At 44.2% G+C, this 13,397-nt stretch overlaps 2 protein-coding genes across 2 annotated transcripts; both read left to right on the forward strand.

Moving 5' to 3' along the window:
* The first annotated feature begins 6,025 nt into the window (after positions 1 to 6,025).
* Positions 6,026 to 7,477, forward strand: LOC132900275 (E3 SUMO-protein ligase ZBED1-like). The gene has a single exon (XM_060942280.1). It carries the CDS (start codon positions 6,026 to 6,028, stop codon positions 7,475 to 7,477), a length of 1,452 nt encoding a protein of 483 aa, XP_060798263.1.
* An 89-nt stretch (positions 7,478 to 7,566) lies between these two features.
* LOC132900180 (E3 SUMO-protein ligase ZBED1-like) lies at positions 7,567 to 8,467 on the forward strand. Its single transcript, XM_060942219.1, has 2 exons — positions 7,567 to 7,684; positions 7,908 to 8,467. The coding sequence occupies exons 1-2, from the start codon at positions 7,651 to 7,653 to the stop codon at positions 8,297 to 8,299; spliced, it is 426 nt and encodes a 141-aa protein (XP_060798202.1). The 5' UTR covers positions 7,567 to 7,650; the 3' UTR covers positions 8,300 to 8,467.
* The last annotated feature ends 4,930 nt before the right edge of the window (positions 8,468 to 13,397 follow it).

A 13,397-nucleotide genomic window follows, 5' to 3' on the forward strand; every position in this document is an offset into this window, starting at 1 on the left:
CCTGAAACACTTTTTTTTTTTTTTTTTGGCCTAATGTTAGCTAGGTCTGACATTAGTTTTGTGTAAAGTCGGCCACAAAAGTTAATATTGATTCACCGTCTGTCAAGGAAAACATTGCTATTGGCTGAAGCTTATGATTCAAATATTGAGGATCTTAAACATGAGTTACATCAGACGAGGAGAGTACTAGACAGAAAAAAGGGGGAACAGGAGAGCCCTACCACTCTCATGGAGTTCACTGTTTTTGGACCCATACCAAGATGATGTTGTTTTTTTTTTGAGTTGTTCAGGTTGTGTAAAATAGCGGTTGTCTTGCCTGTGAGCAGTGCATCCTGTGAACGAAGTTTTTCATCTCTCAGGCTCATAAAGACTTATTTGCGGTTGACTATGACAGAAAAGAGACTATCAAGTTTGGCTGTACTCAGCATTGAATCAAAGCGCACAAAAGCATTAGATCTTGATAAATTTGTGAAGCGTTTTGCTGAGCAACATGGAAATCGCAGCATTCAGCTGTTGTAGGCATGACAAGTTCATGTTATGCTCACTGGTGAGCCTTTACAAAGCGTGAGGAAAAAAAACTATAAAATGTGACACTGGTGTAAATGGTTTAAATCATGCTGAACTTGAAGCAGTGTTGTTATTGTTGTTTTTTAGTGTCTGTTCTTTTGCATATACAGTATAAAACTGTCCAGAAACGGTATAGACCTCATCTGAGAATGTGTGTTCTTCGTGAACAATAAAGGCATGAGATTAAGTTTATCTGTATGAGTTTGTAAATGGCAGTCTGTGCCCTTTTGTAGTGTGTACATACTATTTGTCGTCAAACTGTGATTAAATTCAGTATATATACATGTCTGTAATACGTTGCCACCCCTCAAAAATTCCTGCCCCCCTCTTGCCACCCCATAAATATTTTTCTAGATCCGCCCCTGATTTCACATAGGTGATGTCTTTAAGAAAATTGACAGACAGGGATTGGCCAGGTGTGTCCTCTGGGGTAGGTCTGTTAGATAGCACAGGCAGTAATATATACCTTTTTGTAAATAGCCCACTGTGTTGTACACAGGGGTGAAAATTAACTTCACAAAATATCAAACTTTACCGGCCACTGACAAATAAATGGTACAATTTACCGGCCACTCAACAGTAACTTATTAAGACATGTTTATGGAAAGTTATTTTGTACTGTATTAAATTCAAGATGTCACTGGTTGCAATTTTTTTTGTAACGTAGACTACGAAATGTACTTTTGCGCGCGTGCCGTGTCCCTGTGCATCCTTCTCACCTTTTTCACCCCTGACCAGTTTGCATGCCTGTCCTGATGTTGGCGTCAGCTGGGATCGCCACATCTATCACCACCACCCTCTTCTGCTCTTTGTCCACCACCACTATGTCCGGTTGGTTAGCCAGGATCTGTTTGTCAGTCTGGAAGCTGAAGTCCCACAGAATCTTGGCCCTGTTGTTCTCAGCCACCTTCTGTGGTATGGCCCATTGGGACTTGGGTATTTCTATTCCATACTGGTTGCAGATGTTCCTGTATACTATCCCAGCCACTTGGTTGTGCCTCTCCATGTACGCTGATCCAGCTAGCATCTTACACCCTGCTACTATGTGCTGGACTGTTTCAGGGGCTTCTTTGCACAGTCTGCATCTTGGGTCTGATCTACTCTGGTAGATCCTGGCCTCTATGGCTCTTGTGCTTATGGCCTGTTCTTGTGCTGCCATGATTAGTGCCTCTGTGCTGTCTGTCAGTCCTGCATTATCCAGCCACTGGTAGGATTTCTTGATATCAGCCACTTCCTCTATCTGACGGTGGTACATGCCATGTAGGGGTTTGTCCCTCCAGGTTGTCTGTTCCTCCTCCTCCTCTGCACTCTCATCAGGGTTCTGCTGCCTGAGACATTCACTTAGCAGTTCATCCTTTGGGGCCATCTTTCTGATGTATTCTCGGATTTTTGATGTTTCATCCTGGACCGTGGTCTTGACGCTCACTAGCCCTCGGCCTCCCTCTTTCCGCTTAGTGTATAGTCTCAGGGTGCTGGACTTGGGGTGGAACCCTCCATGCATGGTGAGGAGCTTTCTAGTCTTGATATCTGTGGCTTCTATCTCCTCCTTTGGCCAGTTTATGATACCAGCGGGGTATCTGATGACTGGTAGTGCGTACATGTTGATGGCTTGGACCTTGTTTTTACCATTCAGCTGACTTTTCAGGACCTGCCTTACTCTCTGGAGGTATTTGGCTGTGGTTGACTTCCTTGTGGCCTCTTCATGGTTTCCATTAGCCTGTGGGATGCCAAGGTACTTGTAGCTGTCTTGGATATCACCTATGTTGCCCTCTGGTAGGTCAATCCCTTCAGTCCGGATCATCTTGCCTCTCTTTGAGACCATCCGGCCACACTTGTCCAATCCGAATGACATCCCTATGTCATCGCTGTAGATCCGGGTGGTGTGGATCAGCGAGTCTATTTCTCGCTCGTTCCTGGCATACAGCTTGATGTCATCCATGTAGAGCAGGTGGCTGATTGTTGCCCCACTACGGAATCGGTACCCGTAGCCGCTCTTCGTGATGATCTGACTGAGGGGGTTCAGGCCTATGCAGAACAGCAGTGGTGATAGCGCATCTCCTTGGTATATGCCGCACTTGATGTTGACTTGGGCAATGGGTTTTGAGTTGGCCTCTAGAGTTGTCTTCCACATTTCCATTGAGTTCTGTATGAAGGTCCTTAGGTTCCTGTTGATCTTATACAGTTCCAGACATTCCAGTATCCATGTGTGTGGCATTGAGTCGTAGGCTTTCTTGTAGTCAATCCAGGCAGTGCACAGGTTGGTCTGTCTCTTCTTACAGTCTCGGGCGACTGTTCTATCGGCCAGTAGCTGGTGCTTGGCTCCTCTGGTGTTACTGCCAATTCCTTTCTGTGCCTCGCTCATGTATTGAGCCACATGCTTACTCATTTTTGCCGCAATGATGCCTGACAGGGCCTTCCATGTTGTGCAGAGACAGGTAATTGGCCGGTAGTTGGATGGGATGGGTCCCTTCTGGGGGTCCTTCATGATTAGGACTGTCCTGCCTTGGGTTAGCCATTCTGGGTGGGTTCCATCCCTCAGCAGCTGGTTCATCTGTGCTGCTAGGCGTTCATGGAGTGCAGTTAGCTTCTTCAGCCAGTACGTATGGATCATATCGGGGCCTGGTGCTGTCCAGCTCTTCATCTTTGACACTCTTTCTTGGACGTCTGCCATTGAGATGGTTACTGGTTCTTGTTCTGGGAGGTTGCTGTGGTCAGCTCTTAGGTCCACTAACCATTGGGCATCAGTGTTGTGTGATGCCTTTCTTTCCCATATGTCTTTCCAGTATTTTTCCACCTCAGCTCTTGGTGGGTCTGACCGGTTGTTGTTCCCCTGCCATTGAGAGTACACCTTGGCTGGTTCAGTGGAGAATGTTTATTCTCCTGGCCTCTCCTTCCTTGGTGTATCTCCTCAACTGGGTGGCCAGAGCTGTTAGTCGCTGTTTGGCAGTTTCGAGTGCCTCTGGTATGGAGAGTGAGTTGTACTTCCTGGGCGCCCCTTTATTCACCATGTTCCCTTTCTGTAGTTCAGCTAGCTGGCTAACTTCTCTCCTTGCTGCCTTTATCTTGCTGCCAGTATCCACCATGGAAGAGACCTCTAATCGTCTCTTCCATGGTGGATACTGTTTATGTCCTGAGCCCACCTTGTGTCCAAGCATCTCCATGATTACTGTTGCTGTACTGTGTATCAGCTTGTTGGTCTCAGTGATGGTTCTTGTGGAGATTGTCTTCAGAGCAGCATTCACATCTACTAGTAGATCTTCTGAAGGTACTTGGCAACTCAGCTTCGGTATTCGTCGGGGGCTCCAGGTTTCCAGTTGGGTCACGATCTTCCTTCTCAGGTCAGCAGCTCTTGTGTTGAGGCTGTTAGCTGTTGGGGCTTGGTACCCAATCTCTGGTTGTGGGGATGATGACATCTCCCCACTGACCTGTCTTCCTGGCTCCCCCTTGCCGTAGCATCGTTGTTGTATTCATTAATCTCTAGTTGTGATAGCAGATTTCGATTATGGATGTTGGAACACTGGGCTAATAGCTGTTTCTTTGTTAGCCTTGATTGTGGGTTTCGAAGTATCCAATGGTCCCACATTCTCTGCATGTATCCCCTCTCTCTGGGACTGCTTGTATAGTAGCATTCCAGCAAATCCGTATTTTCTGTCCTCGTCCATTGATGTCTTGTTCCAGTAGCCCATTTCTCATCAGTTTGCCCTGGTTCCCTAGCAACTGACGCAGACCTTGTTGACCCGGGCGACGTCTGAGCCGGTATGACTCTATCAGTTATGTTTTCACTCATTCCTGAGGTAGGCTGATATATCATGAGGGGTTTTTGCCTAAGGACCCTTACTGGATGATGTTTTGCCCCGACCGGGATTCGAACCCCGATCTCCTGCGTCGTAGTCAGTGAGCATTACCACTGTACTATCCAGCTGATATATATATATATATATATATATATATAGTGTGTGTGTGTATGTATATATATGTGTATATATATAAAATGTGTGTGTGTGTGTGTATATAGTCAAATTTTTTTTTTGTTTCCATTTCCAGTTGAGAGTACATCGTGCGCGTTCTGACTGCTGCTTCTCACTGGATCTTTGTTTTATTTTATTTCTTTTTCTATTTTTTTTTCTGTGTTTGTGTGTAGTTTGATGTTTGTTTGAGTGTTTTCTCCACCGGTGGTGGTGTAGCTCCGGACCTAGTTTTGGGCGTCGGTTCCCTCCAGGCCTTCGTTCGCCGTGGGCGATGCCTGTGCTCCAAGCTGTGGACTGCAGTGAGCTCGTTGCTCATTTTACATCATGGTTGTCCAGTGCTCTGCGCTTTAATGCTTGGCATGATGTTCCGAGCGATGTTGCTTGGTGGTGTCGCGGCGGCTATGCAGGCGGTTTGGGACACACCAGCGCTTTGCGTGGCGGAGCTTCTCTGCTCGCTTTGTGGATCCATGGTGTGATGTTCTGAGCGATGTTGCTGACGGCATCGCGGCGGCAGTGCTGGAGATGTGGGACTTGTTTTCGTGCACCTTTTGGTGGGACTGTGGCTGCTACACCACGGGAATTACATCCTGACCCCCACTTGGTGGACTTTTTACTTTTTATTTATTTATTTATTTATTTATTTATTTTTCTTTCTTTGTCTCCTGTTTTAAAGCGTCCTTGGGTTTCTTGAAAGGCGCTATATAAATTTAACTTTATTATTATTATTATTATTATATATTTTTTAAATGCAGTGGTGCTTGAAAGTTTGTGAACCCTTTAGAATTTTCTATATTCCTGCATAAATATGACCTAAAACATCATCAGATTTCACACACGTCCTAAAAGTAGATAAAGAGAACCCAGTTAAACAAATGAGACAAAAATATTATACTTGGTCATTTATTTATTGAGGAAAATTATCCAATATTGCATATCTGTGAGTGGCAGAAGTATGTGAACCTCTAGGATTAGCAGTTAATTTGAAAGTGAAATTAGAGTCAGTTGTTTTCAATCAATAGGATGACAATCAGGTGTGAGTGGGCACCCTGTTTTATTTAAAGAACAGGGATCTATCAAAGTCTGATCTTCAGAACACATGTTTGTGGAAGTGAAACATGGCACGAACAAAAGAGATTTCTGAGGACCTCAGAAAAAGCGTTGTTGATGCTCATCAGACTGGAAAAGGTTACAAAACCATCTCTAAAGAGTTTGGACTCCACCAATCCACTAGTGGTGTAAATAATAATCGATACATATCGATGCATCGATCCTACAGTTGACAATCCAATGCATCGACACGTCCGCAAGAGAATCGATCCTTGTATGTATTTTACCTCCTGTCTATTTTTAGTCATCTGCTCTAAGGCGTAATTCTGACTCCCGCGCTGCGGGTGGCGCTAACCTTACTTTGTCTCCACCTCCTACTTCGCTTCCCTACCCTCTTTCAGCGGGCACACACACTCACAAACAGTCGGGGCAGACATTTTGTTATGGCGGAGAAAAAAACTGACTTACACACTCCTCAAAGTTTTAAGTCGTTCGTATGGAAGTATTTCGGTTTCCGCAAAGAGAAGGGACAATTGGTAAGGGATGTGGTTATATGTAAAGACTGTCGATGTGAACTTAGATACTGTGGAAACACGTCTAATTTGTCGGCGCACTTGAGAAGACGGCATGGTGTCGTTGAAGGCGACTGTTCAGAAAAAGCACAGCCCTCTGTTCGACTGACCACACTTTTCCCGCAAAGGTTATCAAGCAGTTCTAAAAGGGCCAAAAATATATCGAAGGCAATTGCATTCTTCATATGTAAAGACGCAAGACCGTATTCCGTCGTGGAGAACGAGGGCTTTAGATACCTGCTGGAAATATTGGAGCCGAGGTACAACGTTCCCTCGCGGCAGTACTTCAGCCAGTCATACATTGCTAATATGTACGCCAAAGTTCGTGAGGACGTCATTAACGAATTGAAGGAGGCACAGAGGGTAGCGCTTACATCCGACGGCTGGACGTCGTGCACAACTGAGTCGTACATCACGGTAACGTGCCATTTCATTGACAACGAATGGCAGATGCACAACAACGTGTTACAGACGCGTGTACTGGAGGAGACCCATTCAGGGGTAAACATTGGACAAGTCCTCAGGGCTGCGTGCGAAGAGTGGGGCCTCACGACTAAAGCACCAGCTCTCGTCACGGACAACGCGTCCAATATGAAGAGGGCCGGGGAAGAGGCAGGGATGACACCTCACATAATGTGTTTCGCGCACACACTCAACCTTTCCACGCAAGATGGCCTTAAGATCCCTGCCACAGACAGGCTTTTGGGGCGTGTGAGAAGAATCGTGGGGTTTTTCCACCGTAGCGCAGTTGCCACCGCACTTCTCAAAGAAAAACAAACACTGCTGGACCTCCCATGCCACAAGCTGAAAGCTGACGTGAAAACTCGGTGGAACAGCTCTTTCGAAATGTTGGAGAGATTTCTAGAACAACAAGCAGCTGTGACGGCAACCCTACTCGACAAGAAACTAAGGAAAGGTGCAGGTGACATCCACACTCTATCTGAAAGTGACCTCTTGGCTGCGGAACAAATGGTAGCCCTGCTAGCCCCGCTGAAGGCTGCCACAACGGTCATGTGCGAAGAAAAGCAGCCCACGGTGTCCTCAATCGCACCACTCCGAACCAAATTGCTGGCGCATTTTGAATGCTCTCCAGATGACATCCCGTTGATAAAAGAAATGAAACGAGTTATGGCTGAGGATCTGAGAGAACGCTACGTGGATGAGGAACCATTCTTACTCCGAGCAGCTGCGTTGGATCCCAGGTTTAAGAAGCTTCCTTTCCTGTGTGATAACAGAAGACATGAAACCTTTAACAGGATTGCTGAAGAAGCTGCACAGCTGAAGGAACGGAGGGTAGGTTGTTTCTCATCATCTACTTTTTAATACAGTATAGCGTTTGTTAATGTTGTTTTACTTTTTGTAGTAGTAGTAATGTTGTAGTGCTTTTACAGTAATGAACTGTTGGAACTGTTGGGTGCTTATTTTGTTGTGTGTGTGCGCGTCTGTTACAGAATGAATCAGAGGCCCAGCCTGAGGAAACACCAACCCATGCCCAGATGTGTGATGTGCAAGGCACAGAGACTATTGAAGGTATCTGTTCATACATTCTAGACATACAGTACTTCAAATATATCATACAGATTATACTCTAACCTAATGATATCACATGCTTTTTTAATATGCTGTACTCTTTTTTTTTTTTTTTTTTAACTGTATTATACTAAACTATACTATATGACCACTGCTATACTAACTATACTATATTTTTTACTTACTCTACTCTTTATTTTGTCTTATTTTTTGTTTAATTTAGAAACACCCCCAAGTGCCAAGAAATCAAAAGTATTCGAGGACCTGTTTGGCGACTGCTTCTGCACTGAGGACCCAAGTGTCAGGAAGAAAACAGCCAAAGAGCTAGCTGATGATGAAATTAGAAAGTACAGAGATGTTGCATCTCTGAGCCTGGGTGGTAAGGTGTTAGATTGGTGGAAAGCTCACCAGGCTGAGTTTCCTCTCCTGGCCGACCTGGCCAAGACCTACTTGTGCATACCTGGTACAAGTGTACCCTCCGAACGGGTATTTAGCACAGCAGGGGACATCGTGCGTTCAGAGCGTAGTGTTTTGTCTTCTGAGCATGTGGACCAACTGATTTTTTTAAAGAAAAATCTGTCAAGAAGCACCATTGAAGCAGGTATGGAAGTGTAACAGAGCTGTACTTTTGTTTACTAGCTGTTCTCTTCGTTACATCCCTTCAGTATCTAGAACAGATGCATTACTATTATTGAATGAAGTATAGGCCTACTTTTTTGCTGCTAGTGCACATTCTGGCTCATTGCACTGACTGTGGAGTATTTTTATTTTATAGTGAATGAAGGATAGGCCTAGGTTTTATTTTTTGTTGCTTTTTTGCTGCTGATGCACTTTTGTTGTTATTGCACTGATTTTGTGGAGTATTTTTATTTTACAGTGTAAGTGCAAGTATAGACCTATGTTTTTGTTACATTTCTCTGGTAGTGCACTTTTGCGGTCATTGCACTGATTTTGTGAAATACTTTTTTCATGTAAGGCTTAAGAAAGGCCCTTCAGTATCTATAGCTAAGACAGGTGCAATTTTTTTTGGTGAATGAGGTGTACAGTAGGCCTAGGTGGAGCACTACTTTGTTACTTTTGTTATTTGCTATTCTTTCTCAAATAAAATATTTGATATTACAGCTTCTGTTGATTTATTTAAAATTTGAAATATAGCCTAGCCCGTAAAGTAAAAAAAAAATCGAACCAATTAATCGAATCGAATCGTGGGGCATTCTTAAGTATCGAAAATAATCGAATCGTTGCCTTAAGAAATCGATACTGAATCGAATCGTCATGATGGCAGTGATTTACACCCCTACAATCCACAGTCAGACACATTGTGTACAAATGAAGGAAATTCAAGTCCATTGTTACCCTCCCTAGGAGTGGTCGATGAACAAAGATCACTCCAAGAGCAAGGCATGTAATAGTCAGCGAGGGACCCCAGGGTAACTTCTAAGCAACTGAAGGCCTCTCTCACATTGGCTAATGTTCATGTTCATGAGTCCACCATCAGGAGAACACTGAACAACAATGGTGTGCATGGCAGGGTTGCAAGGAGAAAGCCACTGCCCTCCAAAAAGAACATTGCTGTTTGTCAGGAGTTTGCTAAAGATCACATAGACAAGCCAGGCTATTGGAAAAATGTTTTGTGGATGGATGAGACCAAAATAGAACTTTTTGGTTTAAATGAGAAGCATTATGTTTGGAGAAAGGAAAACACTGCATTCCAGCATAAAAACCTTATCCCATCTGTGAAGCATGGTGGTGGTAGTATCATGGTTTGGGCCTGTTTTGCTGCATCTGGGCCAGGACGGCTTGCCATCATTGATGGAACAATGAATTCTGAATTATACCAGTGAATTCTAAAGGAAAATGTCAGAACATCAGTCCATGAACTAAATCTCAAGAGAAGGTGGGTCATGCAGCAAGACAACAATCCTAAGCACACAAGTCGTTCTACCAAAGAATGGTTAAAGAAGAATAAAGTTAATGTTTTGGAATGGCCAAGTCAAAGTCCTGACCTTAATCCAATGGAAATGTTGTGGAAGGAGCTGAAGCGAGCAGTTCATGTGAGGAAACCCACCAACATCCCAGAGTTGAAGCTGTTCTGTACAGAGGAATGGGCTAAAATTCCTCCAAGCCAGTGTGCACGACTGATCAACAGTTACTGGAAACATTTAGTTGCAGTTATTGCTGTACAAGGGGGTCACACCAGATACTGAAAGCAAAGGGTCACATACTTTTGCCACTCACAAATATATAATATTGGATCATTTTCCTCAATAAATAAATGACCAAGTATAATATTCCTGTCTCATTTGTTTAACTGGGTTCTCTTTATCTACTTTTAGGACTTGTGTGAAAATCTGATGATGTTTTAGGCCATATTTATGCAGAAATATAGAAAATTCTAAAGGGTTCACAAACTTTCAAGCACCACTGTATGTATGTATTTAATCAGCTCTCAGCTCTCTGCAAACAGCCAAGAAAACAAGCCAACCACACAAATTAGCTGACAAAGTACAACTAAATAGAGAAAAACAAAACTCCAACAGCTAACACTCAGTCATCATGACCAGGCTAGACAGTACACAGTCTGGGCTGGTCAAGATCAATACGTCAATACATAATGCATCACACATTTTCAGTGGGAGGCAGGAAGACCAGTTTAGCACCCACGCTCCTTTACTTATATCTTCTTCTTCTTTTGGCTGCTCCTGATTAGGGGTCGCCACAGTGGATCTTTCGTCTCCGTTGCTCCCTGTCTTCCGCATCCTTCTCTACCACACCTGCCACTTTCATGTCCTCTCTCACCACATCCATGTATCTCCTCTTTGGCCTTCCTCATTTTTGTGTGCCTGGCAGCTCCATCCTCAATGTTCTCCTTCTAACATGCTCTGCATCTCTTCTCAGGATGTGCCCATACCATCTCAGTCTCATCTCTCTTAGCTGAATTCCCAAGCTCTCCACATGTGCTGTCCCTCTGATGGGCTCATTCCTTATCCTGTCCAACCTTGTCACTCCCATTGCAAACCTTAACATCCTCAACTCTAATACCTCCAACTTTGCCTCCTGTCTCTTCGTTAAGGGTACATTCTCCAATCCATACATCATAGCTGGTCTCACTACCATCTTATACATCTTACCTTTCACTTTTGCTGGGACTTTCCTATCACAAATGACTCCCGAAATCCTTCTCCAACTGCTCCACCCTGCCTGCACTCTCTTTCTCACCTCACTATCGCAGCCCCCATTTTCCTGCACACTTGACCCCAGGTACTTGAATTCACCAACTTTCTTTACGTCTACTCCTTGGATCTTCACTACACTCTCGTCCCCATTCTCACTGATGCACATGTATTCTGTTTTGCTACTGCTCACCTTCATTCCTCTTCGTTCCAATGCATACTTCCATCTCTCCAAACCCAACTCAACCTCCTTTCTACTTTCACCACGTATCACAATATCATCCACGAACATCATGTTCCATGGTGACTCTTGCCTTACTTTGTCCGTCAAGCTATCCATCACTATGGCAAACAAGAAAGAACTCAAAGCAGATCCTTGATTCATTCATTCCTCTTCGTTCCAATGCATACTTCCATCTCTCCAAACCCAACTCAACCTCCTTTCTACTTTCACCACGTATCACAATATCATCCACGAACATCATGTTCCATGGTGACTCTTGCCTTACTTTGTCCGTCAAGCTATCCATCACTATGGCAAACAAGAAAGAACTCAAAGCAGATCCTTGATGAAGTCCCACCTTCATCTTGAACCATTCAGTTGTTCCAACTGCACACCTCATTGCTGTTTCACTGTTCTCATACATGTCTTGCACCACTCTGATATACTTCTCATTCACTCCACACTTTCTCATACAATAGAGTGCCGAGAGATGAGTTCTGGTATTATATCTCATCTCTCGGCACTCTATCGTATGCCTTCTCCAGGTCTACAAACACACAATGTAGCTTTCTCTGGCCTTCCCTGTACTTCTCCATTAACATTCTTAAAGCAAAAATTGCATCCGACGTGCTCTTCCTTGGCATAAACCCGTACTGCTGTTCACAGATTGCTACCTCTCTTCTCAATCTCGCCTCCAGTACCCTTTCCCATAACTTCATGGTGTGGCTCATCAGTTTTATCCCTCTGTAATTACTGCAGCTCTGTACATCTCCCTTATTCTTGTATATTGGGACTAGCACACTCTTTCTCCATTCATTTGACATTTTCTCATTCTCTAGGATCTTATTAAACAATCTTGTCAGGAACTCCACAGCCATCTCACCCAAACATCTCCAAGCCTCAGTCGGGATACCATGTGGTCTGACTACTTTCCCAGTCTTCATTCTTTTCATGGCTGCCCTCACCTCATCCTTACTAACCGACTCTGCTTCCTGATTTGCTGTCTCCAACGAATCTGACCTTTTCTCTCTTGGATTCTCCTCATTTAATAAATCCTCAAAGTACTCTTTCCACCTTCTTAATACACTCTCTTTGTTTGTCAGCACATTTCCATCTTTCATCACTCTTACCTGCTGTACATCCCTCACTTCCCTGTTTCTCTGCCTAGCTAGTCTGTACAGGTCTTTCTCTCCTTCTTTGGTCTCCAATCTTTCGTACAACTCCTGGTATGCATCTGCTTTCACCTTCGCTACCGCTCTTTTTGCCTTTTGTCTCATCTCTCTATATAACCACCTGCTTTCCTCATCTCTCTGATTGTCCCAATTCTTCTTTGCTAGCCTCTTCTCTTTTATAATTTCCTGTACTTCTTTGTTCCACCACCATGTCTCCTTGTCTTTCTTCCTCCTTCCCGATGACCACCCTAGCACGTTCCTTGCTGTCTCTCTTACTAGTATAGCAGCAGTATCCCAATCTTCTGGCAGACTTCCATTACCACTCAATGCTCGTCTCATTTCTTCCCTAAACTCCTTCTGATGATCAACCTCTTTTAGTTTCCACCACTTAATCTTCGGCTCCACTATTTCATGCTTCCTCTTTTTCACTTTCAAGCTCGTCCTACACACGACCACTCGATGTTGTCTAGCTACACTCTTCCCTGCCGTCACTTTACAGTCTCCAATCTCCTTCAGGTTACCCCTTCTGCAGAGTATGTAGTCCACCTGTGTAGATCTTCCTCCACTCTTAAATGTCACCCTGTGCTGCTCTTTCATCTCGAAGTATGTACAGTATTGATGATCACCAAATTCATCCTCTTTGAAAAATCAACCACCATTTGCCCTTCCACATTTCTCTCTCTTACACCATATCTGCCCATCACGTCCTCATCTCCTCTGTTTCCCTTGCCAACATGTCCGTTGAAATCTGCTCCTATCAGCACGCTCTCCTCCCTCGGTATACTTTCTTCCACTTCATCCATCTTTTCCCAGAAAGACGCTTTCTCTTCATTCTCACATCCAACCTGTGGGGCACACACAACATTGATTACCACTCCTTGAATCTCCAACTTCATGCCTATCACTCTATTTGACACCCTCTTCACATCAATCACACTGTTGACCAACTCTCCCCTCAAAACAATACCAACACCATTTCTCTTTCCATCCACTCCATAATAAAACAACTTACATCCACCTCCAATGTTCTTGGCCTTGCTCAGGGGCGTATCACCCGAGGGGGATGCGTACGTTTCATCCCCCCCACTTTTGTTGAAACACAATTTCATCCCCCGCACTTTTGTCAGATTAAAATGACATCATTA

This window comes from Neoarius graeffei, chromosome 16, assembly GCF_027579695.1.
Source record: "Neoarius graeffei isolate fNeoGra1 chromosome 16, fNeoGra1.pri, whole genome shotgun sequence".
Taxonomy (NCBI): Eukaryota; Metazoa; Chordata; class Actinopteri; order Siluriformes; family Ariidae; genus Neoarius; species Neoarius graeffei.